The sequence below is a fragment of the Bos grunniens genome, chromosome 15 (assembly GCF_055505025.1).
Source record: "Bos grunniens cultivar Pamir isolate PY7600 chromosome 15, Bosgru_T2T1.0, whole genome shotgun sequence".
Classification (NCBI taxonomy): Eukaryota; Metazoa; Chordata; class Mammalia; order Artiodactyla; family Bovidae; genus Bos; species Bos grunniens.
Genome location: NC_141179.1, coordinates 35,288,623 through 35,315,480, shown reverse-complemented (window position 1 = coordinate 35,315,480; position 26,858 = coordinate 35,288,623). Strand labels below are relative to the sequence as shown.

The window sequence follows — 26,858 nt, the reverse complement described above, 5'->3', positions numbered from 1 at the left end:
ACAGGAGCAAAAAAAAATTAGAGGGAAAAAACCTAAAGTTAGACACATTTCTCCCTTTAGCTGTTGCTGCTGTTCCTTGCAATCACTCCCCCACCCCCAACAATTTGGGTGGAAAAAACCCAAAATGCTGTGTTTGGATTTTTGTGGAGGGAAGCCTTGGCCCAGCTCCTGGAATACCAGTGTGCAAGGGAACTGGCAGTCTTGGGGTTTCTCCCTGCCCTGGAATTCCACCCTGGATCTGGGAAAGCCCTAGACACTCAGCCTTTCCCCCAGGTGCCTCCTTGTGCCTTGCTTCTGGGCATGTTATTGTTCTTATGATTGTCCCCATTTGAAGAAGGATGGGATTGAGCCTCTGCAAAGTGACTTGCCTGCCCTCACACAGCCAGTGGCAGAGCTGGGATTTGAACTCGGGTCTCGGAAGTCAAGCCTGGGACTCTCTCCCTTCTGCCACGCCGCCTGCTTCTCAGCCCCCAGTGTGGTCTCAGGCTGAAGAGGCCCCTTGTGCATCAGAGCTGCTGGGCACTTAGGACTCACTGGCCTCGTGGATCCCAAAAGCCAAGGCGGGGCTGGCAGCATCAGAGCCACGGAGGACATAGACTAAAGATAAATGTCTGGCCCCGCCCACTGCTGTGTGTGCAGCCCAGGACTCTGCATTTGAGTCTCTGCTCAGTCCTGCTTCCCAAGCACAGCGGCCTCTACCCACCCCTGCCTCCTTTGTGCCATACCAAACGCCCCAGAGAGGGCCTTTTACTCCCTGCCTTCCCTTCCATGCTTCTGGGGGCTCTGGGTTAGCCCTCCCACCTAGTTCTCCTTGTTGCTAAATCCAGAAACTTCTACCTGACCCTGTCCCACCGGTCTCTCAGGAAACATGGTTCCCTTGTCCTCAGGGGCCAGGGCTGGCCTCTGATGGGCAGGCTCAGGCAGAAGTGTGGACTCGGCCTCACTTGTGTCGTATGGCTGAGTGTGGTGGGCATGGGGCGACTCTCTAAAGGACCAGGGTGCTCTTTTGTGATGGCATTGGGGGTGAGGGGTGGGTCCGCTTGAGTCTCCCAGGTGCCTCCAGCTTAGCAATTCCCTGACCAGAAGATTCTCAGCTTCTACATCTGACGTGCTCTGATGCTGCGGGTGCTGTTGTGATGGGAGAGGGCCAGAGCTGGAAGAGGTCCACCTCTGGTTCATGCGGACTGAAGCAGCGCGCCCAGACACCTCCTTCTTTCTTTCTGTGTGCTGTTTCATCTTAATCACAGCCACCCAGAGGCAGGGGATATTATCTACCCCTTCCCTGTCCAGGAATGAAGGCTCAGAAAGGGATGCTGTCCAAGGTCACCAGCCGGGCCAGGCCCCAAACTCAGGCTGGTTTCACCTCGAGGTCCAGCCGTTTCTGCTCCAGCGGCTGCCTCCTTTGACAAAACAGATGTGTGCTGCTTTTGACCTGGGAGTTAGAAGGCAGGTGGGACCCTGAGAGCAGAGGCCTGAGAGGGGGCGTTAAATAAGCAAAGGCTCAGAGGCTGCGATGACGGAAGTCCAGAACTGACGCTTCAGGAGAACCCAGCTCCTACCCCTGCTCCACCCTGAGAGCTCCGTGACTTCGGGCAGGTCCCTTCCCTCGCACTGCCTCCATCTCCAGGTTCCTGCCATACGAGCTGCTTTAGGGCCAAAAACCTGTGAGGGTCCCCTCTGTCTTGTTCTTCTGGTTTCTAGTGTTTTCCCAAGTCAGGGTACCATATTCAACATGCCATGAGCTAAATAACAGCATGTTGGGAAGAAATACTCTTTTAAGGGTGTCTGTATTTTGTGACATAGTTTCATTTCCAAAATGTGCATCTTGGAGTGAAAACAACACAGAACCTCTGCTGCCCCAGAAGTCACCCGCCTTGCTGTTGAGACAGCCCTTTCAGCCCTGGGCCTGGGGTCTGGAGGATGAATTCCGTGAAGTGGGTTGCTGTCCCACTGGGAAAGTCTGGGTTCTCCAAAGGCTGCACAAGACCTTTTCTGGCCTTGGTTCTCCCAGCGGCCCAGCCTGGGGCCCAAGACTGAGTGGCGCAGTGAAGGGGGCTGAGGGGATTCCCATCTGGGCACAGCCCTCCCCCGTGGTCTTCTCTGGGCTGGTGCAGTGGCCTCTGGCTACCTCCACCCTGTCTACTCGCTTTTTCCTCAGTCAGAGACCGTCCCAGAGAGGAGACATCACTGCCCTTGACTAGTGTGAGGGACTGTCTCCGGCATGGACAAGGATCATGGTCTCAACTCAGAACACGTGTCCAGAGTGCCCAGCAGACCCTGATTCTCCTAGGAGATGTGCACACACATACACGCACATACACACACATACCACCCCATACATGTCCCTACACACACACACACATCACACCCATGCATGTCCTTATACACACACAAATGCTTTTCTACCACCTATATGAACCACACACAGTGACCATTTACACGAGCCTCTGACACGCGCCTAGAGTCAGGTCACATAAGCAGGTGACACACCTTTACCACGCACACACCCACTCCACATTTACACACCACCTCTCCCCCTCCCCTGCACGCCTCCCCCAGCACACAGACCTTCCACGCAGCATGTTCTCTGCACACACTTTTACACACTCCTGTCCACACCCTCCAGGTAGTACAATGGGAAGCATCTCCTGCCTGCTGCTCCCTGAACTGGGTGCCAAGAGGGCAGGATTGGTGAGAAGGACCAGGGCTGGAATGCGGATGCTGGACAGAGCACTCAGGATACAGCCAGGCCTCTGACTGGGCGGTCATAGTGGAGGCATTTATTAATGGACCAAAAAGGAGATGGACCCCAAAGAGCCTCCTGTCCCCCTCAGAGCCCTCAGCTAGGCCAGCACAGTGTGGGCATGTCCAGCCCAAGGAAGTCCAGACAAGCCTAATTCAGTTTCCAAACTCAACTCGACTGACAATTTATTTAGGCCAATTGGCCATCCCGCCTGCTCTGCATCACTGACTCCGCATGGATTAACTCAAACGCTGTACACCCCTGCTGGGCAGATTTAATTAGGCAGAAAAACTGACCTGACGCCTCTAGGGGCTTGGGGCCTGGACACCAGCCGAGGCTCCCCTGGTTAGTCCCACTGGTCGCAGCCTTGCCCAGTGTCAGAATCCTCAGAAGTGACCAAGTCCAGCCCTACTGTACCAAGATGGAACTGAGGCTCCGAGGGGGGGGTGATCTGCCACGGTCACACAGCGAGGGAATGGCCAGGTCAGCATGTTGGCCCACGCACCACATCACAACCAGGGCCTTGCTTCTGGAATGCCAAACTGCAAGAACACAGATTCCCCACGGTGAACCCCTGAACAGTTCTGAAAGACAAGCACAATTTTCTAAAGATGACTGTGATATAAATAATTTATAATGAAAGTCACAGCACATCTTGGTCATTTTAATAGATAGTAAATTGCCTTTCTGATTTATAGTTTTAGGGGTGGGGTTACGATAAAAATAACTTGGTGATTTATAAAACATCTTCTTAAGTCAACAGATCGTTAGTAGGTTTGTCTGACTTTACAGCCAACAGTCTCACCACCCTGGTTACCATAGCAACAGGATGCCTCTCTCTGTTGCCATGGCTACCTCTTTCTAGAACACAATTGGTGGGTCTCTCACAGTTTGTGATTCTGAAAAAAAGAAAGAAGAAAAGCCAGAACTACCAGTTTGGGTTTATGCTGCTTTATCAGGCAATATTGCCTGCACTGTCTTGAAATTTCACAGAGTGGCCTCTGAGGTGTGGCTAGACTGGGTGATGGCTGGCCCTGGGCTGCCAGACAAAGCTCCCTTTTTGGCCGCCTGTTAGACTAGAAGCTCAGGAGGATCGGCCCTCCAGCTGGTTTGGGTCCTGGGTGTGGGGGCATATAGCTACTGCTGCTGGAGTGGGCTGGGGAGAAAGGACAGGGTCTGGAAAATGGCAGGACATCAGGAACTGGTGGGTGACAGGCAGATCTAGGGATGGGAAATCCAGGAGTCTGGGCAGGGAGGCAGGCTGAGGGCATCAGAGAAGGCTGGGGAAGCTGAGGCGGGCTGGGACTGCCATCCTGTGGGAGAGTCAGACATTGAGTCAGTCACACCCAGCGGGGGTGAGGCGGGCAGAGGAGGGCCAGCTGTGCAGCTACGCCTGGCATTCAGGGTGTTTGTAGGAGGTATGCTGTGTGGTGACCATCCGTGTGCTCTGAGTGTATACGCGCAGGGAGGGTGGGGGCTGTGTGAGTGTGTGCCTCATGGTACGGCGCCTGGGTGTTCGTGCCTGATGGGCAGTGATGTGTTCCAGTACCATCCGTCTGCCCTGTGTTTTCTGTGTGTGTGGTCAGGACCCTGGGCTGTAGTTTGTGTGGTCACTCGTCACAGGTGTGTGCTTAGGTAATGGGTCAGGTGCCTACTCTGGGCAGCAGTGTGTGTCTGGGGGTGACCGTCCTCAGGTGCCCAGCCCTTGACGGCAGCTCCTATATTCCAGCCAGCTTTGGGGCTAAAAACACAGCTCTGTGCACTAGGGAGCTGGCCTTAACTGTGTCTGGATGACTCGATCTTGGAGCTTGACACCCATAGCTTGGACTCCATGTGCCAGCCCAGGGTGCTGCGGAGACCGCTCCTAAGGCTCACTGCCTGGGCCTGCCGGGCAGAGGTTCCCTCCCTGCCAGGGGTCAGCTGATTCTGGGAACTCCCCATCCTTGGGCATCCACCCTGTCCCTCTGGCTGAGCTCCCTGAACAAGTTGTGGTCATCTCTCAGCCTGCCCTCTCTGGGTCTGCCAGGACACGGTCAGCCAGATAGAGATGCAGGCTGGGCCATCTGAGGCTGCTGTTGGCATTGATTCCCCGAGCAAGATGGGGCAGCCTCCCCACCCCAGGCACTCGCAAGTGCTGGGCACTGAGGCCCAGGACCATTTCAGGCATTCTGGGCTCCAGCCTGTGCATTCAGGTATCCTGGTTCTCTCTCTCTCACTGGGGACGGACATAACCTGACCTCAGGGCGTCCAAGCTATGGATGTCAAGCTCCAAGATTGAGCCATCCAGACACAATCAAGGCCAGCTCCCTAGAGCACAGAGCTGTGTTTTTAGCCCCCAAAGCTTTGGCATCTCTGGTGGTGGACAGAGCTTAGACAATGGAGCCAGATCAACTTGGGTCCAAGCCTCAGCTTCATCACTAGCCTTAAACCTTGGTTTAGTCCCTGAACCTGTTTCCTTTTTGGCACAATAAGGTACAACCACCTGTCTCACCAGGTCTGTGGGAAGGTTAAAGGTGCACAGCAGGCCTTTTAGCATTTTTTTTTTTTAATGCATGTACTGGGTCTTTGTTACTATGCACAGGCTTTCTCTAGTTGTGGCGAGTCAGGGCTGCTCTTCATTGGGTGCTCGGGCTTCTCGTTATGGCGGCTTTTCTTGTTGCAGAGCACAGGCTGTGGGGCATGCGGGCCTCGGTAGTTGCAGCTCGTGGGCTCTAGGCCACAGGCTCAATAGCTGTGGTGAACAGTCTTAGTTGTCCACGGCATGTGGGGCCTTCCCAAACCAGGGATCAAACCCGTGTCCCTGCATTGGCAGGCAGATTCTTAATGGCTAGACCACCAGGGAGCTCTAGGCCTTTAGCTTTGGCGGCTTCTCCTCTCTCCTTTCTGGCTCAGCTTCCCTGAGGATGGGTGGGAGGGCACTAGAAACTCGCTTGACCATGGGCTCTTGCTTTGGCTTTGATGCGCTGGGGCTGACTTGCTAGTCGCTAGGCTTAGGAGATTGTGGCAGTCTGAGCAAGCTGGGGCGCTTTCCTCCACAGTGATCCAAAGGGCCCACTTGGACCCAGATGTTGCTGGGGCCCTGCCTGTGACAAGGGACTAGGTGCCTGCAGCAGAGTCTAGGAAGCCTGACTTACACCTCCCCAGCTCCTCTGGGGAAGAAGTCCTAGTATCTGACTCTAAGGCTGATCGCTGCTGCCCACCCCGGCACCCCTACTCCTTGGTCTCTGGGGCCCAAAGAGGAAAGAATCTGAAAGGGATGGCCATTGATCCCTGAGAACCCAGGATTTGTCTATCCTAATTTTAGAAGACCTTACCACTTCCTGGGCCTCAATTTTCCTGTCAGGACCTGTTGTTCAAGAAGAGCCAATGGGTGTAGAGCTCTGAGGGCCTTTGAGGGCACCTGGGAGGAAGTGAGAAGACCCCGGGGACATCAGTGCCCTCTCTGGGCTGTACCTGTGAGGCTCCCCAAGCACTAATGAGCACAAGTTGGAGACAGTCTCGCTGCCTCCCTGGGGGAAATTTAGAGGCTCCTTGGGTGGTAGGGTGGGGGGGACTTCATTTGCTGCCTCCTAAGGGCCTCAGGGCCAAGAAGAAGTCTCCCTGGGAGAGGTGTCCCAGGAGAAGGGCTACTTAGTGGGGCACTGATGGGTGGATGGGTTTTTCCACGTGGAGATCAGCAGGAACACCCTGGAGGAAAGGGCAGCAGGTGCAGAGACACAGAGATGGAAGGTCAGAAATGGCAGAGGGTAAGCGACTGATCTGATCTGATCTGATCTGCATGTGGCAAGAATGTTGGGTGCTTGCAGGGAGAGGTCCCTGGGAAGTCAGTGCGATCAGGGCACAGGGAGCCTCACAGGCTAGGCTGAGAAGTCAGGGCTTTTCTCTGTGGCCAGATGGCCAAGCAGAGAGCTGGGATTCCAGTTGTTGCCCCTTCTGATAACTGGGTGGATGCTGTACTCATGGCTGAGATTGAAGCCTACAATATGCTGGCTTTTATGACAGTGACCCCATTGAGAGAGAGTCTCATGTGCATGGAGGGGACAGAGGAGGACAGCTGTGGGATGATTTAAGAAGGGGATGCCACGGCTGATGGAGCAGAGGAGAGGCAGCACCTGCTGCCTTCCACCACCTGGCCGGGATCAGGAGCCCGGAGATGCAGCAGGCCCAGCCTCTCGGCATCCTTTAGATACTCACAGTGTCCATGTTCCTCTCCTCTCTCAAAAAGACCAGGGCAGGAACGTGACCTGGCCCTGGGAGTCTGGGCTGTGAATTCCAAGCTCTAAGACAGGGCCCTTCAGAGGGAATCTGAGGCCAAATACTCAGCATCTGGGGATATGTTCTTGGCTCCAAGAACTTTGATAACTGCTACAGGAAAAAGTGCTGGAGCTGGATGAACCTGGATTGGAGTTGGTGACCCCTTCCAGTTGCTTCCAGTTTGCTTTCCTGGCCTGCCCCTGTGGTGTCCCAGGTCAGCACTCTCTGGACCCTTAACGTGCTATTTCTGGAATCAGAAAACCTGGCTTAAGTCCCTGCACTGCCCTCATCTTGTCCAAACCCCATGTACTTCACAGGGCTGATGGGGGCTCACCTTTTCAGTCCACTGCTTTTTACTTGTCTCTGTGTGTGTCCTTTATCTTCAGCTGTGTGGGGGGCTCCCTGGGGGCAGGGCTGAGGTCTTATTGCACTCCATGCTGGGCACAGCCTGGCGCTTGGTGAGGAATGGAAGGAAAAAAGTATGGATGGGTGGATGGATGGACAGGTAGATAGATGGGTAGGTGGAAGGAAGGAAGGGAGGGAGAAAGGAAAAAGAGAGAAGGAAGAGACGAATGAATAAATGCATTTCGGATGGAAAAGAGGGAGAGAAGGGAGGAGGAACAAAGGAAGGAATAGAAGAAGGGAGAAAAGAAGGATGAATGGATATGTGGCTAAAAAGGAGGGAGAGAGGGTAGGAGGGAGGAAGGATGAGTGGGTGAAAGGGAGAAAGAAAGGAAGAAACAAAGGGAAGAAGGAAGGCTGGATGGAAGGAGGAAGGCAGAGGGGTCACACTCGATAGTAATCTAGGATCAAGTTTTTGAAAATTGCATGACTCTCTAAAGCCAGCAGGAGCCAGCATGCCATGATGAGTGGCTTGGGTAGATCATTTCCTGTTTCTTTGCCCCAGACTTCCCATTTATAGCATGCAGTGCCTTGGACCAGATAATCTCTAAAGGTTGCTCTTACTCTGATATTCTAAAATGCTGACTTTGCCCCTTTCCTTCTCCTCTCCCTTTCTCTCAACCTGGAATGTGTCTTTGCAGGTCCACACGGTTCTTCATATCTAGATCTGTGCTAGGTTGAGTGTCAGGTCTCGTGGCTATGGTCAACCCAGACAGGGTCACCACCAAGTGGGGAGGTACATCAATACAAACCAAAGAAATTACTAGAAGCAGCACGGCTGCCTCTTGTGGCAGATAAAGAGTGGCACCTTGGCACTCCTTGAAGTTTTCTGTGAAGGCAGCTCTGGAGAATGAACTTGCCACCCATTCTAGTTTGTAGCCCAGAACTGCCTCCAGGGAGATGGCCTTGCACGGTTCATGGTCTGTCTTGATAGGCTGGGAGAAGGGGAGTCCAGAGGGGAGGGAAGCAGCAGGAACATGAAAGCTGGGTTCCTGGAGGAGAACCCCCTGGCCAGGGTTCCTCTACCAAGGGCAGTGTTAAAGTTCCATGATCCCAGACTGGAGGCTGTAAGAAGAGCCCTTGTCTGGAATTCAGTCTGAGTGGGAAGGTTTGAAACTCTGACAGCTGCTTGATTTTCTTTCCTAGGGTACCCGTGTTTGCTTGTGGTTAGAGAAGCCCAGTGGGTCATCAGATGGGGGTGAGGGTGACCAAATCAGACCACAAAGTCTCCTGAACCTCTCTCAGGGGGTGGGGCCAGAGCAGGCCATTCTGGACAGACTGGGTTATCCTGGCCATTTCTTTCTCACCCGGGTAGGGGATCTGAAAGGACCAGACACCCACATATGTTTGGAAAACCCTAGTTCCCCAGCAGCTTATTCCTTCCTCCCACCCACCCCCTTCCCCTGGGGCCAGCCGGCCGGAACAGGAGCAAAGCCATCTCTATGGTTTATGGTGCGTTTGAGGACCCCTGGTCCAATTCTCCTCCTTATGCCTGAATCTACAACCCAGTATCTCTGACAAATGACCATTTAGTCTTTATTTCCGTATCTCCAGGATGGGTGGAGATACACCCATCTGATACACCCAAGTGTATCACCCATTGGAGATACACTTCCAATACATGATGTGAGTTCCTGGGACAATAGAGAGAAGTGGGTAAAGGAGTTGTGTAAGGCCTTGGGGAAGATACGTCTTTTGCAATTCAACATAGGATAGAATATGAAGAGACTGCCTGCATGAGGTACAGAGCCCTGAAAAAGAGAGTGAACAGCCTAGCGGAGGGACGGAAGAAAGATGGGAGATGTGGCCTTTGAGGGGCCTGGCTCCACCATAGCTTCCCTATCCTCCTTTCTTTGCCAACCTCAGCCTCAGCCACCTAGGTCACTTTCATCAGTGGTGGGGTGGGGTGCTAAATGCTTTAATAAATCACATCTAGAGTGCAACATCTCAACAAAGTAGAAGTTTATTTCCCACCTGTGTATTTAGTAGGTGTCTTTCTTTCCAGGGACCCAGCTACTTTCTTATGGTGGCCCTCCTGGCTTCCTTGGGCTTCAACATTCAGAGAAAGAGAGAGGGCATGAAAGGTTGAGCAGGAAGGTTTTGTGAGCCAGGCCGGGCCTTCATGCACACCTTTTTGTGCACTGTCGGATGGCCTGAGACCAGTCATATGACCCCACCCAGCCTGGAGGGCAGGCTGGGAAATTATGGTCTAGCCACTCATCCAGGAAGAAAGGAAAGGCATTTGTGAAGACAGAGAAATCTCCGCCACAGCCTCTTAACCCTGCAGGTCTCTTACCCCCATACTCCACGCTCTGAAGAGGGAATGGTGGCCTGCCTGCCTGGCCCATGTCAGAAGGGGTGTCCTGCAGGCATCTTGCCCAGCCTGGCCCCAGACTGGACCTGGCCCAGAGGCACCCAGTCTCTCTGCTTTGGGGGAAGGACCTCCCCTCTGACACTGTGTGTTTCTCCTCCACAGTATGTGGCCTTTGCCTCCCTGTTCTTCATCCTCGTCTCCATCACTACCTTCTGCCTGGAGACCCACGAGCGCTTCAATCCCATCGTGAACAAGACGGAGATCGAGAACGTGCGCAACGGCACGCAAGTGCGCTACTACCGGGAGGCGGAGACGGAGGCCTTCCTCACCTACATCGAGGGCGTCTGCGTGGTCTGGTTCACCTTCGAGTTCCTCATGCGTGTGGTCTTCTGCCCCAACAAGGTGGAGTTCATCAAGAACTCGCTCAACATCATCGACTTTGTGGCCATCCTCCCGTTCTACCTGGAGGTGGGCCTGAGCGGCCTGTCCTCTAAGGCCGCCAAGGATGTGCTGGGCTTCCTGCGCGTCGTCCGCTTCGTGCGTATCCTGCGCATCTTCAAGCTGACCCGCCACTTCGTGGGCCTACGGGTCTTGGGCCACACTCTGCGAGCCAGCACCAATGAGTTCTTACTGCTCATCATCTTCCTGGCTCTGGGCGTCCTGATCTTCGCTACCATGATCTACTATGCCGAGAGGATAGGGGCTCAGCCCAATGACCCCAGCGCCAGTGAGCACACCCACTTTAAGAACATCCCCATCGGCTTCTGGTGGGCTGTGGTCACCATGACGACGCTGGGGTACGGAGACATGTACCCGCAGACATGGTCCGGCATGTTGGTGGGAGCGCTGTGTGCGCTGGCGGGCGTGCTGACCATCGCCATGCCTGTGCCCGTCATCGTGAACAATTTTGGGATGTATTACTCCTTAGCCATGGCTAAGCAGAAACTACCAAAGAAAAAAAAGAAGCATATTCCGCGGCCACCGCAGCTGGGATCTCCCAATTATTGTAAATCTGTCGTAAACTCTCCACATCACAGTACTCAGAGTGACACATGCCCGCTGGCCCAGGAAGAAATTTTAGAAATTAACAGAGCAGGTAGGAAACCTCTTAGAGGCATGTCGATCTGACCTTTCACCTCTGCCCCCTGTAGCGATGATTCCAGATTCAGTCAGACTGCTTCCTTAGTTCCGTGGGTGACTCTGGACCCCACGCTCAGTCTAGAGGTGTGGCGTCTGGGGGCCCAGGAAGATGCTGGGCAGCCAAATTCATGAGGCGAGAGCCTGCTAGAACCTCACTGGTGGCCCCCGGTAAGGAGGTTGACACACCGGTCTCGTGGGGTTCTGAAGAGATGCCACGGCCCGTGAGGTTGCTGAGGACTCTCTTAGCAGGAGCCCGGGGGCTCCGCTGCTCAATGGGCAGGAGTTGGGCATGAGTCGCTGACTCAGGCCACTGACCCGGAGTCATGGCGGGGCGGGGTGGGTGTGATTGGGAAATGCCAGACAGCTGCCCATTTGGTCTTTACACGGCTCCCTTCGGGCAGTGCACGTGGCACGGATGGTGCCTGGGCTCTGGCAGGAGGTCCCTGCAGAGACAGCAGCAAGGATTCTCACCCCCCCAGCAGAGCCTGTCTCCATAGCTGAGTAGCATTCCTGCTCCGATGCCGGCTGCCTAGCTCCAGGCGCGTCCTCGGAGACGCCTCTTGCCCTCCGTAACAAGCTTACTCACCCCACAGCATGCGGAACCAGCTCATCTTCTACCACCACTCTAGAGTTTAGCGTTTATCTTTAGGAACCTGTTGGAGTGACTCTAGCTTTCACGTTGTCTGTTTGGGTTGATGGTCCAGTGGGAGTTTCCGGTGGCCTTCTTTCTGATGGAAGCGGCTGGTGAGCGAAGGACTAGAGGGGGCCACCACCCGGGCAGCTTAGATGAAAGCGCTTCAGACCAGCAACAACCTCCCACTGAGAGTGTTCCCTGTTTCTGGCGGTAGGGACTGCAGCAGCAATACACGACATCCCAACCAGTGTACGCCCACTTTCCCGTGAATTCAGTGGGGGTCAGGGAGGGGGGAGGGGGGCCATGAAACAATACTAGTCACCGTGGGATATATTCTCATATTCCATGGCTAGTGGTTCGTTATGGGACTATCTCAGTTTTATGAGAACCTGCACATAGCACATAAAGTTGATCATGGGGCTCTGGTCCGAAGATAAAAAGCCCATAGTCTACCTCTACCCATGGAATACCATCGACTTATTCTGTGGACACAGGGATTTGAAGGGAATGAATGACCCAGAAAAGCATGACAACACTGAACTCAGAAGAGGTGCCGGGGCGAGGGAGGCTGAGTGAGTGACAGGTAGTGCTTAGTCTGCAGAAGACACCCTGTGCCCAGGGCAGGAGGTGGGGCTGCAGGCTCCCTCAGCCCCAGAGGAGCAAGTTGTCCCCTGGTTTGAATGGCCTCCCCAGTGGCTGACTGATTCTTTCTTCCCTGATGCCCCACTCTCTGGCCCACCACCCCATCCTACTCCGCATCCGGCTTCATCACATAGCTATACTGACCAGAGTGGTACCCTGAAAGTCCACCTCTCTGTCTGAGGTCTTTCTAGCCCCTTCACCCGGTCCCATACCCCTCCCCACTCCCTGGGATCCCTGTAGACACCTGAGAGGAGTGTGGCTAGTGTTCTGGGCTGGGCCAGGAGCAGGGCAGGGGTCTCAGAGGCTGGAATGGGAGGGCCTGGGGTGGGGCTGGACTCCTCAGCCAATGCGTGGCTTCTGCTTAGCCAGCCAGGCATGGGCCGTGGAAAGCCCCTGCCCCGCCTCTCTGCTTTGGATCATCTCGCCCTTCTGTTCGACCTCAGGAGCACCGTCACGGCGAGGAAAATTCCTGGGGCTCTGGGAAAGGGTCTGGGTGGGCCTCGCCCCTAGCTTCACGCCAGGCCTCAGCAGGAAGAGTTGAGCCTGAGTGGCATCACCATAGCACTCCTTGGCCCCCTGTCCCATCCTCCCGTGATTCACTCCCGCCAGGCACAAATCCTTCAGTCCCAGACAATGCTAGTATTCTCCATGTGCTGAGGGCATGTGTGCATGCACACATATACACACACATGCACACATGTGTACACATGCATGCATGTGCACACACAGAGTGCAGATGTGTGTTCTGATATGTACACCAGCTAGCCCCAGGACACAGGCCCTTTTCCCGGAAAGCCTGTGCACTCCTCCTAGAGCCCCTGCACCCCACCACCACGACAGCCCTGGCCCTGGGACCCTCTTTGCCCTGGCCCCAGGTCTCAGGGATCCAGATTGTCCTGGCTTAAGCCAGGTACTTAGAGCCCTTCTCTCTGGGGCCCAGCTGCCTCACTCCCTTCCATCCCCCACACACTGCCTCCTCCCCTTTCCCAAGTTCTTATTGCTCCTAGGGGTGCTGTCTTGACATCCCAAACCTGCTCTGAGCCTGGTCCTTCACCAGAACCCTCCTCCCTCTGAAAGCTGGTGTGTGAGACCCAAATTATCACCCAAGTGATAAGCATAAGTGTGTGATCCTTAGGGGATGTCTCCCTATCTCTGCATCCCCAAGTCTCTTCCCGTTGGCCTCCTCTTCTGCTTGCAGCTATGCTCCTTGGTGGGCATGGGGTTGGGGTGTGTTGGTGAGTGAGTGTGGGGGAGGCCAGAAGCGAGGAAGGCAAATGTGATGGGAGGCTGGACCCCACAGGAACTGAGAGCTGAGATGCAGTCCCCAAGACCTTGACAACCGCCCTCCACCCCAAGGGCAGTCAGTTGGCCCAGTGAGACTCCAGTTCTACCTTTAGAACCTGGGTTGGGGCAAAGTGCAACATGCTGGGCTCTGAGGGCACCCCCTGCCCAGGGCCAGACTCCAGGACTCAGGCAAGCCGTCCCAGTCATGTCAGCAGCACCCTCCCCTCCCCTCCCCTCCCCGTCTTGGTCTCTCCTGCAGCCTCAGGTCAAGTGTCTGGTCTCCTCGGTATCACGGCTGACGTGGCTCCAGTGTCTGGGGGATTCGTCCCGGCAGGGGTTGTAGGGTCTCATGGGAGGATGCCAGGATGGCACCCCCATGGTCAGGGGCTGGGGTTGATAGTTCAGGAGAAGCTGCTTCTCTTGCAGAAAGGGGGTCCCTCCCTGACCTGCAGCCGGGGGCCCAGACCACCTGCTCTGGGCAGTGCAGAGTGCTCCCTCTGTCCTGCCATGTGCCTTCACGTGTGTCTCGTCCATCTCTGCTCCTGTGATGTGGGTTGCTCCTCTGTGGTGCTGCGTCTGGGGCTGTGGGGTCCCACAATAGGTGAGCAGGGGGCTAGTACAGGGGATGGGTGGTGGCCAGACCTCCCCCTTCCTGTCCATCAGCACCTAGGGCAGCAGTGAGGTCCTGAAAAGCACCCCCGTCTGGGTCTGCCCCGAGCTGGGACAGAGCTGCCCCTGCAGCCTCCAGGGTCTGCCCTGAGCAGCTGAGTCCAAAGCGGCCCCCGCCCCGGCCCTCCACGTCTCCCCTGCCAGCTGCAGTGGGTGCGGCAAGTGGTGTACCCCCCGGGGCAGGGGAGGTATCGGGATTGGGACAGGGGTGACCAGGCAAGGTGTGGGCAGGGCCCCTCTGCAGGGGCTAACCAAGTTTCTGCTCAGATGCAGGGCCAGGGTGGGCAGCGGGGGGCCCTGAGTGGGGTCAGCGAGGCCCCCTGGTGGCACAGGGGGAAGGAGCGGAGAAATAAGGGGCTCTGAGGGCCAGGACTGGGTGTTCTTTTCTGTGTTGTTCACATGCTCTCTCTTTCTCTCTCTCCACTAATCATGTTTCTCTCTCTCTCTCCTCGTTCTGTTGCATGACTTGTGCCGGTTCTTGTGATTGTACTCAGCTCGTATCTCTCACAGACCGTCCCCAGTTAACCTGGGGCTTTTTCCCTGAGCCCCAGGCTGGGCAGCCCCACCTGGGGGGCTAAAACCCAAGGAAATTCCCAGCCACCCCACCTGCCCCACCCTAGCCCTGCGTGCGCCCCCGGCGCCCGCTGCTGGTGTGAACAGTAAGTACCTTGGTGGTGCCCAGAGACCAGGGCACACAAGCCAGCCTGCTGGCTCAGGGCCGGATATCGGGTTCTCCTTGCTCCAAAGTTTAAAAAAAAATGACCCTCTCGCGGACGCTCATCTCTCTCAGCCCATTTCAAAGCCTGGAAACCATCTTTGTGAGACGCTGCCCATGCTGCCATTTCATCATCGCAGGCCCTCGGGTCTAGTCGGGGCCAAGGGGCCCTGGCCAGGGAGGGCAGGGCTCCCAGCCTTCTGGGGAGCAGGTGGGAACTGAGGGACCTGGTGACCATCTCATCTAAAGGACAAGGTCGGGGTATGAGGGGGCAATCTTGGGTGACCTGGCGCCTCTGGCTTTTTTTATGAGTTCCCCAGGTTTGGTGAGCTGGCCACTTTTTGGCTAGTCTCTTTTCCAGCCCTCCTCTGGAACTGGGGAGGGACAGTATGGTTCCCAGTTTCTGAGAGCACCCCACATCACAGATAAGCCCACAGCCCAGGGAGGCTGGCTCCTTCAAAGAGCAGGACCCAAACACTCCCACCAAGGCTCGGCCTTTTCTCAGAGGACATGTTTGAGAGAAGAAGCAGGCTCTGAGAAGGGAAGGGGGTCTGGTTCACACCCACCCAGGCAGCCCACTCAGCTGCCCCCTGGCCCGACCCCTGCAGGGAAACCAGCCTCAACTTCAGGTCCTCTAAAGGCTGTGGGAGCTGGCTGCCCCAGGGGCACGGCACTGGGGGGCAGAGTCACACAGAGGGTCTCAGGCTCGGCTACCCAACCCTGGGTGAGCTCTGCAGGCTGTAGATACCTCCGCTGGCAGGCAATGGCCAGTGGAGAGATCACAAGTTCTGGCTCTCCCCCCAGATGGAGATGCTGCCTGGTAGGACTCACTGTTTTCCCCTAGAAGAAAATGTGTACAGGGTACTGTGGGCTCCAACTTCCATCCCCTATCCACTGCCTCCTCCCTTGAACTCCGTTCCTCTCTCCCCAGAGACCCTTGGGAGGTCCAGCCAGACTGGGAGGAAGGGCCGGGCTGGTCTGTGTGCACACCTGTGTGCCCTCAGACACACCCCCAGTGTTAGGCAGTGCCCAGTTCCCCAGAGAGGCCCCAACCCCAGTCACGTGGTATCAGAGTTACCCTGGTAACTAACCTTTCTGGTTCAGAGTGAATTGGGGAGTGAAGCCCCTGGGATCTGTCAAGAAACACACTGTACATGAAATGCTTTGCCATCTTGTACGACAGACTTTTTTTTAAGTTCCAAAATTATGATGGGATTTTTTTTTTTTTTTTTTGGATTTGCTTTATGAATAAACCTGATTGGTCCATTTCTCTTTTGACTGACTGCCTCTTTGTAGTGACATGATGTGTACACGGGTGGTGGTCCCACCCGCGGGCACGCCGAGTGTGTGCACACGGAGAAGGATCACTTCTGCGTGTAGTTACATGATGTGAACAGGGTCACGGAAGAGGGTCAAATTGGGTGGAGACTCTCTCCAGCTTTTTGCCCCTCTTTAGCCTTTCAGAGGGCCTCCCGCTGTGGTCACACCCACGTTGGGTCTGTCTTCCCTTGAGGCTCTCACCCTGGAGGAAGTCTTTGAGGAAACCTCAGGCTTCCCTCGTAACTCAGTTGGTGAAGAATCCGCCTGCAATGCAGGAGATACAGGTTTGATTCTTGGGTTGAGAAGATCCCCTGGAGAAGGAAATGGCAACCCACTCCAGTATTCTTGCCTGGAAAATCCCATGGACAGAGGAGCCTGGTGGGCTACACAGTCCATGAGGTCGCAAGAGTCGGACACGACTTAGCTACTAAACCACCACTACCACCACCAGGGCCCACCCTGGGGACTGAGTCGGTGCCACCCTAACCAGGAAGAGTCTGCTTGGAGGGCAGAAAGCAGGGGAGGGGTCCCCAAGAGTGATGGGTGGACTCAGAGGCCAACAGAGCCCTCTCTGCCAGCTCCAGAGGCGTCCACGATGCTGCTCTTGGATTTGGGGGAGCGCCCTGCTCTGGCTAGAGCTGCGCCCTCACCAAATGTGCCCCCAAACTTCTTCCCAGGTTCCTTCTCAGGCTACCGCAGAGGCCAAGACTCGTCTTTCCCACCCGAGTCCATCAGCCGCTGTTGTCTTTACACATCCATTTGCTCTGCTTTGCGGGGGACGCTGCCGAAAGGAGACGGAGGAATGGGAGTCCCTCCCAAATCCTGGCTGCTGTCACTGCCTCATGCCTGCATTCTTGTTGCGCCTGTGCAAGCTGGCTCTGCTTGAGGCAGAGCGAGGTGGAAGACCCTGGCTTGGTCTGGGTGGTGAACGGAGTGGACTGAGTGACCAGCTTAAGTCTGTACAGAGAGGGAGCAGATTGAGTGGTCAACTGGATGGGGGACCAGGAGACTGCGTGACCAGGCCTAGTCTGTATGGGTGATGGAGCATAGAGAGTGACTGGATTAGGTCCATATGGGGGTGGGATAGAGTGATCAGATAGGGTGTGATGGGGGAACAGCATAAAGCAAATGACCAGAGAGGATCCACAGGGGGCCTGGAGTGGAGTTGACCCTTGGGGTTTGGGTGGGGCCCAGGGATGCCTGAGCAGACAGCTGGATGTGGAGGGGGCAGCCGGGCTCTGGTCAGCAGCAGAGGGATCAGAAAATGCTGCCGCTCTGGACAGGAGTGTTTCTGCGTGTCTGTCTGTCTTCTCCCTGAGCTCTGTGTCTGGCCCTCTACCCATGACCACATCCACACCATCCTGTCTCATCGGCCCCACCTTGGACGTTGGGCCCGGCCCCCCAGCACCGCGCTTGCTGGGCCCATCACCAAACTCATCTTTTTGCAAACTTTGAGCAAACCCAGGAACCCTCCTCCCCAGCACTGTGGGCAGCCCAAAGGCTGCCCGAACGAGCTGGGGACCCCCAGCCTCGTGCCTCTCCCGCTCACTTTTCTGTCCTCAGTCACGCACTACCCTTTGCTGATGTCCCACTCTGGCCTGTCCCCCCCCGCACTAAACAGTTTTCAGTGTCTCAATAGCTTCTGCTTATATGTTTGAAGATTCCAAACTGAATGGGGAGGTGGCGAAGGCCGCGCTGGCGAACGAAGACTGCCCCCACATAGACCAGGCCCTCACTCCCGATGAGGGCCTGCCTTTTACGCGCTCGGGCACCCGCGAGAGATACGGACCCTGCTTCCTCTTATCAACTGGGGAGTACGCGTGCCCACCTGGTGGAGGAGTGAGAAAGGGTATGTAGAGGAGGCCGGGGTGCTCTGCATCAGCGGGCCTGCCTCGCGCTCCTGCACAGGGGTGGGCGGGGCGGCGGGCGAGGGGCGCTGAGGGGCAGGCAGGCACAATGAGGGGGGAAAGGAGCAGGAGGAGCCCCAGGGTCGGCCCCCAGAGGTCTGAGTCCCACCCTTCCCAGTTGGGATGGTAGGCTGGCAGAGAGAACCTGAGGTCCAGGCAGCTGTGGGTTGCAATTGAGCTCAGGGGTAAGAAGGGACTTGGGGACAGGCTGGCCGACTACATTCCCCCAAGGCAGAGGGGTACCCAGAGATGTGGGAAGATCCTCAACTTCCCCCAGGCTACTCTGGCAGATGGCAGGTCGGACCCCAAAGGCAAAGTGATCTCCCCTGTCCCTTGGCTGGGGAGAGCAACAGGGTAGGCCTGGGCTGGCCAGGACCCTGTGGGCCTAGCCACCCAAGATCCATGTTCTGGAAGAGGCATCCTTTAAAGAGAATCCATATAGACCAGTTGGGGTGGGGGGGCGGTCATGACGAGAGAGATAGCTTAAAGGCTTGGCAGTGAGGTCAGCGTCCTTGCAGAGGTAAGGTATGTGCCAGTCAGAACACTGCGAGTGGCAGATAGGAAACTAGCCAAGAGGAGGTGGTTATGTATGACTCTGTGCAGCCCCTTCCAACCCCAGCACCCAGTAGCCGCGGCCCCAGGTGTGGTCAGTGCCCCCTTGTGGTTGGTGAAGGCAGAGCCCTGTGGTGGTCAAGGTTGAATCAAACCCTTGTCTTGTAAACCGACCTCCTGGGGACAAGGCTTCCACTAGAGCTTGAGCATGGACTGGGGAGAAGTTTGGGGCGGGGGCCCAGCGCACCCTAGATCCAGGCTCCGGACACCAGGCAGGGCCTGGAAGGCGGAGGAAGCCATCCTCGGCACAGCAGGCTGGCTGGGCAGCTCATGCATGTTGGGGAGCGGCTCACAGGCTCACACAGTATGGTTGCATGCTGACTGGGGTGAGCAGGTTGGGCTAGATAGTTGGCTTTTTAGAGCAACAGTTGGTGTAGCTGGTAGCCATTCACAACTGCTCCAGTATTTGAAATGGTTCAATAATATGCGAGGAGAAAATAGAGAATTCAAAATAAAGGGCAAACCCAGAAGAGGAGAGGCAGCCCACACGGAGACGGGGGAAGTCCTTCTGGTGCTTGGCGTGCTCTCCTGATCCAGGCTGGCCTCTGCTTCCTTGCCCTGCCTGGAGGTCCCGTGGACCCCAGCGCGGCATACCACACCCCGCATGGTGCTGCATGGAAGGGGGGCTGCCGGCCTGGGGGCTGCCTGCCCCATCCTCGGAACCTTCCATGGATAGGCCTAAAGCTCCCCTTCACAACTGGCTTTCTCCCAAGTGGAGGCTCTAGAAAACCAGGATCAGGGGCAAGCCCAGGGGATGGGAGAGGAAGGCATGTAGACCTTTCCCCATGGCTGTGCTCTGCTGGTAAGGTCTTATGGGGCTGCCTGTCTCCCTCATCTTGAATGTTGGATCAATCTGTGTGGCCTGAAAGAGCAGACAGAAGAGTTTCTTGACTGGGCTTCCGGAAGCCCAGGGTGTGTGGGACAGAAGCAGCCTGTAGGGAGCAAGGAGTCCGATGGCAACCACTGTTTGAAGGTGGTACCCACTCTGCAGTTCCCCAGAGGCACTGAGGGTGGGGAGCCCCCACCCACATCCACATGGTCCTGCTCTCATGGAGTCATGACAGCCACTGAGGACTTGCTTTTCTCAGGATAATGCCAGGCCATGAGCTGTGTGCGGGGTAGAGAAGAGTTAGGGGCTCAACCCGTTCCCCCAGGAGGGAGAGAAAGAGGCGTGCTGGGCTGGCTCACTGCATGGGAGAACCAAGCCAGCTGGAGAAGATCCTGCCTGCCTCTGCATGCGGCTGTTCGGTCTTTCCTCCTCCTTCCTTAAAAACTAAGTACCAAGCGGGATGGGAAAGCCAAGAAGAGAAGCTCAAGTGTTAATTGTATTCTTTACATACAGATCTTTGCAAAGAAAGCCCTGTCATTGCTAAGTATATGCCGACAGAGGCTGTGAGAGTGACTTGACCAGGCGACTTGGCCCAGGACACTGGTGGCTATTAAGCATCTGGGTGGACCTGCAGCCCCTCCTCGCCCTCGGACAGAGTAAATTCACGCCATGCAGGTTTGCCGGACGAGTCCGAGTGGCCCAGGCCTTGTACTAGGACGGACGTAGCTTTTCTACGGCCAAATGGTAACTGACCGTAGAGGATTTCTTTTCCTTCTTTTCCTTTTTTTTTTTTTTTTTGAGAAAAAGCTTTTAATTTATTCGGGGAGGGGGTGGGATGGAGGGGTTCCTTAGCATGACTTGCATGAAGTTCAACAGAAAACCCAGCAATCCAAACCCACGAACCCCACCTCCCCTGCAACTGTATGATTACCCTAAACCATGACAACAATGAAGAAAAACAAGCAAGAGTCCTCTATTTTCTTTCAAAGCTCTTTCCTTTTATACATGTTGTTGGAGCCAAACTGTAAAGGCGTTCGGTAGAAACCTGTACGTTTTTTTGGGGTGGGGAGGGGAATGAGCGGGTTGGGGGAAGGAGTGGGGATGAGTAATGGATTGCTTCCCTTTTGTACACGGAGATTCTAGAGTAAAGGTTCCCAAAAGGGCAGTCGGTCAGTCATTGGTCATATTGACCTCACCTTCATAGTTCATCTCTCACGTGGAAACGGAAAACTTTGCTCCAAATAGAATTGTGGAAACGCACTGCCGCCTTCTTCCCTCTGTTTGGCATGCTTGCGACCCAGCGGACGTCTCCCCAAGATCCCTGACAGCGGCTAGTCTAGGTTGATTCGATCATCTTAGCAGTGTGTAGATTCAGTGTGACCAACTTTCATAACAAATTGTTCATAGTAGATAATCAACACCGTATGGATTTTTCAAGTGTTCTTTCAGAGCACCAAAAAAGATCAGGACTGTGGGAGGGCCAGTCCTCCTCCACCTTGATCAAGGCACAACCCGGCATTGTATGCAATTTAGTACTTCAGAGTTTAACAAAAACAAAAAAAAAACTGCATGCCCAATGTTATGCAAAGCGATTCTAGCATGAAATAAATTTTGTATCATGGTTTCTGTATAGTCTAAAGCAGATTTGTTTTCCTGAAGCAATCGGAGGTTTGCAGAGACGCACTTCTGCATCTCGAATAAATATAGTATTTTCCCAACAGAAACAGAGGACAGTAGCTTGGCTTTGGTCTGATTCTAAAATTAGTGGTGGGGTGGGGGGTGGGGAAGGATGATATTTTTGAAAAACACATGCTTGAGTTGAAAAAAAAAAAATGCAACATCTCAAGCTCTCACTGCAGCTCGCAACATTCCTGGAAAGAGAGCAATGCTGCTTTAGTTCAGCACCCTCCCCTCCCTGGGCCCTGGCTCTCGATAATAAAAAGCTGACTTTGGACATAAAGCATGAATTTGGGTTTTTATTCCTCCAGCAGTGTCGCAATTTGGTTCTGGGCGCCTGGTCAGGCCTTCTGCGGCTCGGCTGGGGTGGGGTAAGCCTGAGCCCTGGCTCTTCTGGTCTCAGGGACCCATCCAAGGTGCAGGCTGTCCTATCACTGGGAGAAAGCCAGGACCGCTCTGCCCACCTCACCCTGCCCCTCCCCAGATCCTGTTGGTTGGGGGTGGGGGGAGAGCTCAGGAGGAATCAACAAAAAAGGCCTTGACCTAAGACAGGCCCATCCTCTGGGGGTTCACCTACATGGAAACGTCTCTCTGGATCCTGCTGTATTCATGACCCTTGAATCTGGTTATGTGGAGGTCCTAACCCCTGCCCCCGCCACTGCCCTTCATGCAGACCGTGGTCACCTCCCTCCTAGGGCCATTCTTGAATTTGATGGAGCCAGAGGCAGGGGTCTGATGGATCTGGGTGCTCCACCTAGCTGTACCCTTGCTGGGCACTGTCCAGCAGCCACCCCATTGCATACCCCTCACTCAGCCTGGTGGCATCTTGGAAGGGGTGCAGGCCTCTCCTAGGATCTTGATTTGCTTGAGTTGCTCACTTGGTCTTGATTTGCTTGGGTATTTCATTTGGTTTTGGTCGGGGGGTGGAGTGGGGATTGGCGTTCCAATTCTTTTCCTATCCATTAGAGAATCTCAGGTGGTAAAGTCGCTAATGGACATGGCAGGCCACCTCTGAACACTTTACAGATGAGGAACTGAGGCCCAGAGGGGAGTGCTCTGACCAGGGCCACACACAAGTGGAGGTCAGTTCCTCCCGGATTTCCATTCCCTCCATCCCTGCCAGTATGGCCAAGTCAACGATCATATGGGTGGGTAGAAGTCTGAAGGTGGGTGTCGAATTCTCACCCAACAGTTTCTCATCCCCTCTGAGCACTTACCTCAACTTCTGAGCTCCCTGTGCAGTCCAGGAACCAATGAATAGGGGGTGATGCGTGCAGCAGTGAGTGGCAAGACCTCTGCCCAGGGGTCACGCGGCCACAGAGCTGCCTGATCCACACCACCTGAGTAATGGCCATTCATAAGCATCAGGACAGAGAAGCCAAGCAGTGTCAGCGACTGCAGGGAGACCAGAGTTCCCTCGACCTGGGGTCCATCCTGGGAGAAGTGCCTCTGGTGGACTCAGGTGGGACTTGACACGAGGCCATTGGAATAGGGGTTTTCAGGGACATGGGAGCTGATGGGGAACAGGGATTAACATACACTGAACATCTGTCATGTGCAGGACACCTGAGACAAGCTGTCTGATGATGACCCACAATAATTCAACATGCCCATTATAGAGGCAAGAGAAGAGGCACAGAGAGATAAAGTCACTGGTTCAAAGCCACACAGCTGATGAATGATGAAGCTAAGTTTTTAACCCAGGTGGTCTGACTCCAGAGCTTAGGTGAAGCCATCTCAAGTCCTCATTGAGGACTTCCTGGGGCTGGAGGTGGAATTGATTGGAACACCGGAGTTATTGGTCCTGAATACCAGGGTCCTCAGGCCATGGGTGTGACAGAGGGGCCATTTACCTGCTGCCCTGAGCTTTCCATGCACATAAAAATATTTGACTACCTTGATTTCCTGCTTAAACACCTGTTGTCCTGAGAATGAAGCCAGAGTTCCTTAAATTGGCTGGCAAGACCCTCCGGATCTCCTCTCCCAACTCTCACCTCTCTGTGCTCTGGTTGCTGGGGAATTCGGACACTGCCCCTTAGGACCTGGAACCCCCATTCCACTTTCTGACTCACTACCCTCCAATTTCAATTTATCACTAAGTCACTTCACTCAGAAGTGGTGGATGCAGGTGGAGGGCTTTACTCTGAGCCCCTGGCCTGGGTTCACCATTCTCAAGCACAGCCTCATCAAATTTTGACCTGATAACCCACTGGGACTGAAGGTGGTGGGGTGTCAAGGGGAGCTGGAGTGCCTGCGAGGGGAGCCTGTGTGGCAGGTTAGGTTGTAAACATCCCCCGAAAACCTGGTGTGTGGCTGCCCTTCAACAGTCACTCCAGGAGCCTCAGACCTAAGACCTATGAGCACACAGGGGATCTCAGTCCCCTCTCTTTCTTCCTTCCTTCATTCCCATAGGGCAGCATGGTGGGGGGAGGGGGAAGGCCAATCAGCTTAGTCTAGCAGAAAAAAAATCATTCTTAGAGATAAGTGGGCATTTTCTCAAGCTGGCTCCTATGGCTCATTAGCTAATCACCGTCAAATGATTGGCTATCCACAGCATAGTTAACAAACATTTGTTAGAGATAAAAGCAGAGGGTGGGTGGGGGTGAGGGGATCTTAGAGCTCACGCGTTCAGCCTCTCCACCCTATGGTAACCCTAAGTGTGTACCGACCAGCTCGTTCATTATTACCCATTGGGCACGTCCTCTGTCCCAGGACCTGTCCTTGGTGAAGGGTTCCGGAATCAACCAAGACCTGGTCCCTTGCTCATGAAGAGCTCGAGATCTAGTAGGAATGAAGGGCTTGGGCATCTACAAGTCTGTGAATAACCAATAGGGTTCAGAGGATGCAGAAAAAAAGTCTGGGAGACACTGCCAACAGCCCCTCACCCCACTGAAAGCCCTGGGGCTTTCCGGTGCTGCTCTGATCCGGCCAGTGAGCTGACGTGGAGAAGCCTGCCCACTGCTGTCACTAGAGGGGACTGAAGGGTCCGAGGTGTCGTCTACTGCCGAGAGCCATTCATTCCGGCGTGAGTGGATTAGCTGGGCTCCACAGGCTTCTAAGAAGAGTCTGGCTCAGGTTCTGAGGCTTAAGGCCAATCCACCACCTTACCCTGACTCAAGCTGGGAAGGAGCCCCACGATCTTGTGCCCACAAGGAAGCCTTGGCAGGAGCATGAGGGCTCAGCAGCAGAGGCTTCGGGGGTTCAGATTTCTTCCAGCAGGTGCCAGAAGAGGTAGGGGGCTGTGCTGCAAGACAGACTGCATGTGGGCTCCTCAGGCATGGAAACCCTGTCTAGAAGGTACGGGCCAGAGGACTCACCCGTGTGGGGCTGCCCTCTGATGCAGACCATTCAGCATGTAGGATAGCAGGTGGTGGCCAGTAATGGCGGACTTGCTCCAGTTTGGGTCATCTCTGGGCCATCTGATCTCTCCATCTCAGAAGGCTTGGTCACCTTGGCAAGACCAGCTCAGAGTGTCCAGACAAGTCCTTCCTTCCACTCTGGAAGTGCTTAGAGGTTGTACTGGCCTCTACTGGTCCTGGGATGTGGGAGGACCAAAGGCTTTGCTGGCCAGTGCAGTGATGTGGACTCCATGCACTGGTGTTCAAGGTCAGCCACTGGCCATGGATGGTCTCTAGGTGCAGGCCTGAGGAGCTCAGGATGGCCCTCATCCCCACTCTCCTGAGTCGAACTCCCTGATGATCTCAGGGCCACTCCTTGTCTGTACCCCTTGTCTGGCTCAAAGTACTGGATGGGTCACCTCCCAATTAGGACCCTGGGCCAGGAGTGAGCTGTGTGACCTTAAGATGGTCCCTTCCCCTTCTTGGGCCTCTCTTTTCCCACATGAACAACAAAAATGCTGCATAAGATCAGTGGTTTTAAAACTTTCTCAAGGACGCCTTGTCAAGTGAATCTTATGGGAAGCCAGGTTAAAATGATGCTGCTGTGAATAAGGTTGGCGGGGGGCGGGGGCAGACCTCTGTGTAGTTGGCTTTCCTTTACCCACAGCCCACCCGGTGGCCACTGTCAGGAGGTTGCTCTCAGTCTCAGGAGACTGCTAGGGTCTGGAATACAAGTTTAGAGGCCACTAGGCTAGAAGGTGGTTACAGATCCTCCAGTCATGATGTTCTGGGCTTTTGTAATATTCTCAAGCCTTTGGAGCCTAGCATTCACAGATTCAAATGCTCTCCTGAGTCAGAAGGAGGCGCTGTGCAATGCGCCACAGCCCTGGCTGGCTGGGTGGTGATACTGCCCACCAGGGAAAGCCACTTTCTGAGGCCTCTGGCCAAAGGCCTGCTGGCAGTCACAGCAGAGGAAAAGGTGCCATGGCCCCCAGAGCCATAGCTGCCACCAGAGAAGCCTGAGGCCTGTGGCCTGGCCTGGTCCCTGTTTCACCTGAAGGACCTCTTCCTGCAGAAGCCAAGGGCCTGGCGGGCAGAGCTCAGGGGTTAGGGTTCTTGATGCTGCTTTCCCTTAAGTTCCCCCCCACCTCGCCTCCCACCGGGTGCTGGTCCCTCACCCAGAAATACAGCTTGGCAACTACAGTCACACAGACTGGCTGCAGAGTCCTGCCTGGTTCAGAGGAAGACTGACCTTGGGAGTTTCATTGGTTCTAAAGATTCCCTTGTCTGTCCCAGGGGTCTCTTTGGCCTGGTCTTTCCAGAAGTCTTGTCTCTTCCTCCACTTACTCATCTACACTTCCTCCACTCCCACTCTAGAGCCCTCTCCCTTGGTCCCAGTCACCAAGGGAAGAACTCCATCCTGTCCAAGTATTCAGTCACCGGATCAGAGTACATGGAACCAGGGTACCTTGAACCAGCAGACTGCATGCTCTGGATGCTGAGACTGAAACCCCAGAGCTGTACTTTCTGTCCCCACCAGTCAGGGACAGGCTGGAGACTTCCTGCTGCTTCCTATGTCCTTGGGTAAAGACTTCTCATGCACTGGGTAGAAATGATGTCTGTTTCTAGAGCCCAGACACCAGGCAGGCAGCCACCCATCATTCTGGTCTTGTCGGTCCACCCACAGCGCCTCCTGAACCCCTCTCAGGATTGCTGCAACCTGACAAAGCAATTCTCCAGGGACACGTTAGGTGGGTAAGGTCACTTTATTCAAGGGTCTCTGCCACAAGCCCCCCATTTCTGAACCTGTCAGATTGGGCTTGGGGAGAAGTTTCTGCATGCCTTTCCTTCTGGTTTCTTTCTTGCTCCATAGCTTCTTGAGATCTGGCTTCCTTGGTGGCATCTGGGGAAGGACTGGTGACACTGGGGTGCTGGCCCAGGGCAGGGAGGGCTGGCAGCTGGCAAAGGGCCAGGGAGTGGCCAGCCCCGCAGCCCACATGGAGTCCCAAGAAGAAACGTAGGCCTGGCACGGGCTTTGGGGCCCAGACGTCAGCTTCGGTGCCGTCCCCGCACATGCCATGCTCGTTCCAGCCCCAGGAGTGACACACACCACCTGAGACAGGGAGAGAGAGAGAAACAGACTGTTGTAGCTGTGGTTCTGGGGAACGGGCCCAAAACACTCCCCCTGGGGGTGCGGTATCCCCGAGGACCCCACGTTACACCTGAGGAAACCAAAGCTCAGCCACACCTCAGGGCCTGCCTGCCCTCCTGGCTTCCTCCCCTGTTCCCCAAGGCTGCTTTACTTCACTCCCACCCACCCGCCACCTTCCTGCCTCAAACCTGGCTCTCCTCCGCGGCCCCTCCCTTTCCCTCCCCCT

At 55.2% G+C, this 26,858-nt stretch overlaps 2 protein-coding genes across 11 annotated transcripts in view; one reads left to right on the top strand and one right to left on the bottom strand.

Moving 5' to 3' along the window:
- The window catches only part of KCNC1 (potassium voltage-gated channel subfamily C member 1), a 45,217-nt gene extending 23,792 nt beyond the window's left edge, over positions 1–21,425 (top strand). Inside the window, exons 2-4 of the mRNA XM_086339759.1 lie at positions 9,876–10,809; positions 17,778–17,966; positions 19,979–21,425. Coding sequence (XP_086195885.1) covers positions 9,876–10,809; positions 17,778–17,966; positions 19,979–20,043 — 1,188 coding nt within the window. The 3' untranslated portion in view covers positions 20,044–21,425. The remainder of the gene's footprint in view (positions 1–9,875; positions 10,810–17,777; positions 17,967–19,978) is intronic.
- Positions 21,426–26,227: 4,802 nt separating this feature from the next.
- The window catches only part of SERGEF (secretion regulating guanine nucleotide exchange factor), a 248,831-nt gene continuing 248,200 nt past the window's right edge, over positions 26,228–26,858 (bottom strand). For all 10 annotated transcript variants that reach the window (XR_015142017.1, XR_015142018.1, XM_086339745.1 and 7 more), the window contains one exon: positions 26,228–26,593. Coding sequence is in view for 6 of the 10 variants with exons in the window: in XM_086339743.1 (XP_086195869.1) it covers positions 26,247–26,593 (347 nt within the window). In the remaining 4 variants the exon portion in view is untranslated. The remainder of the gene's footprint in view (positions 26,594–26,858) is intronic.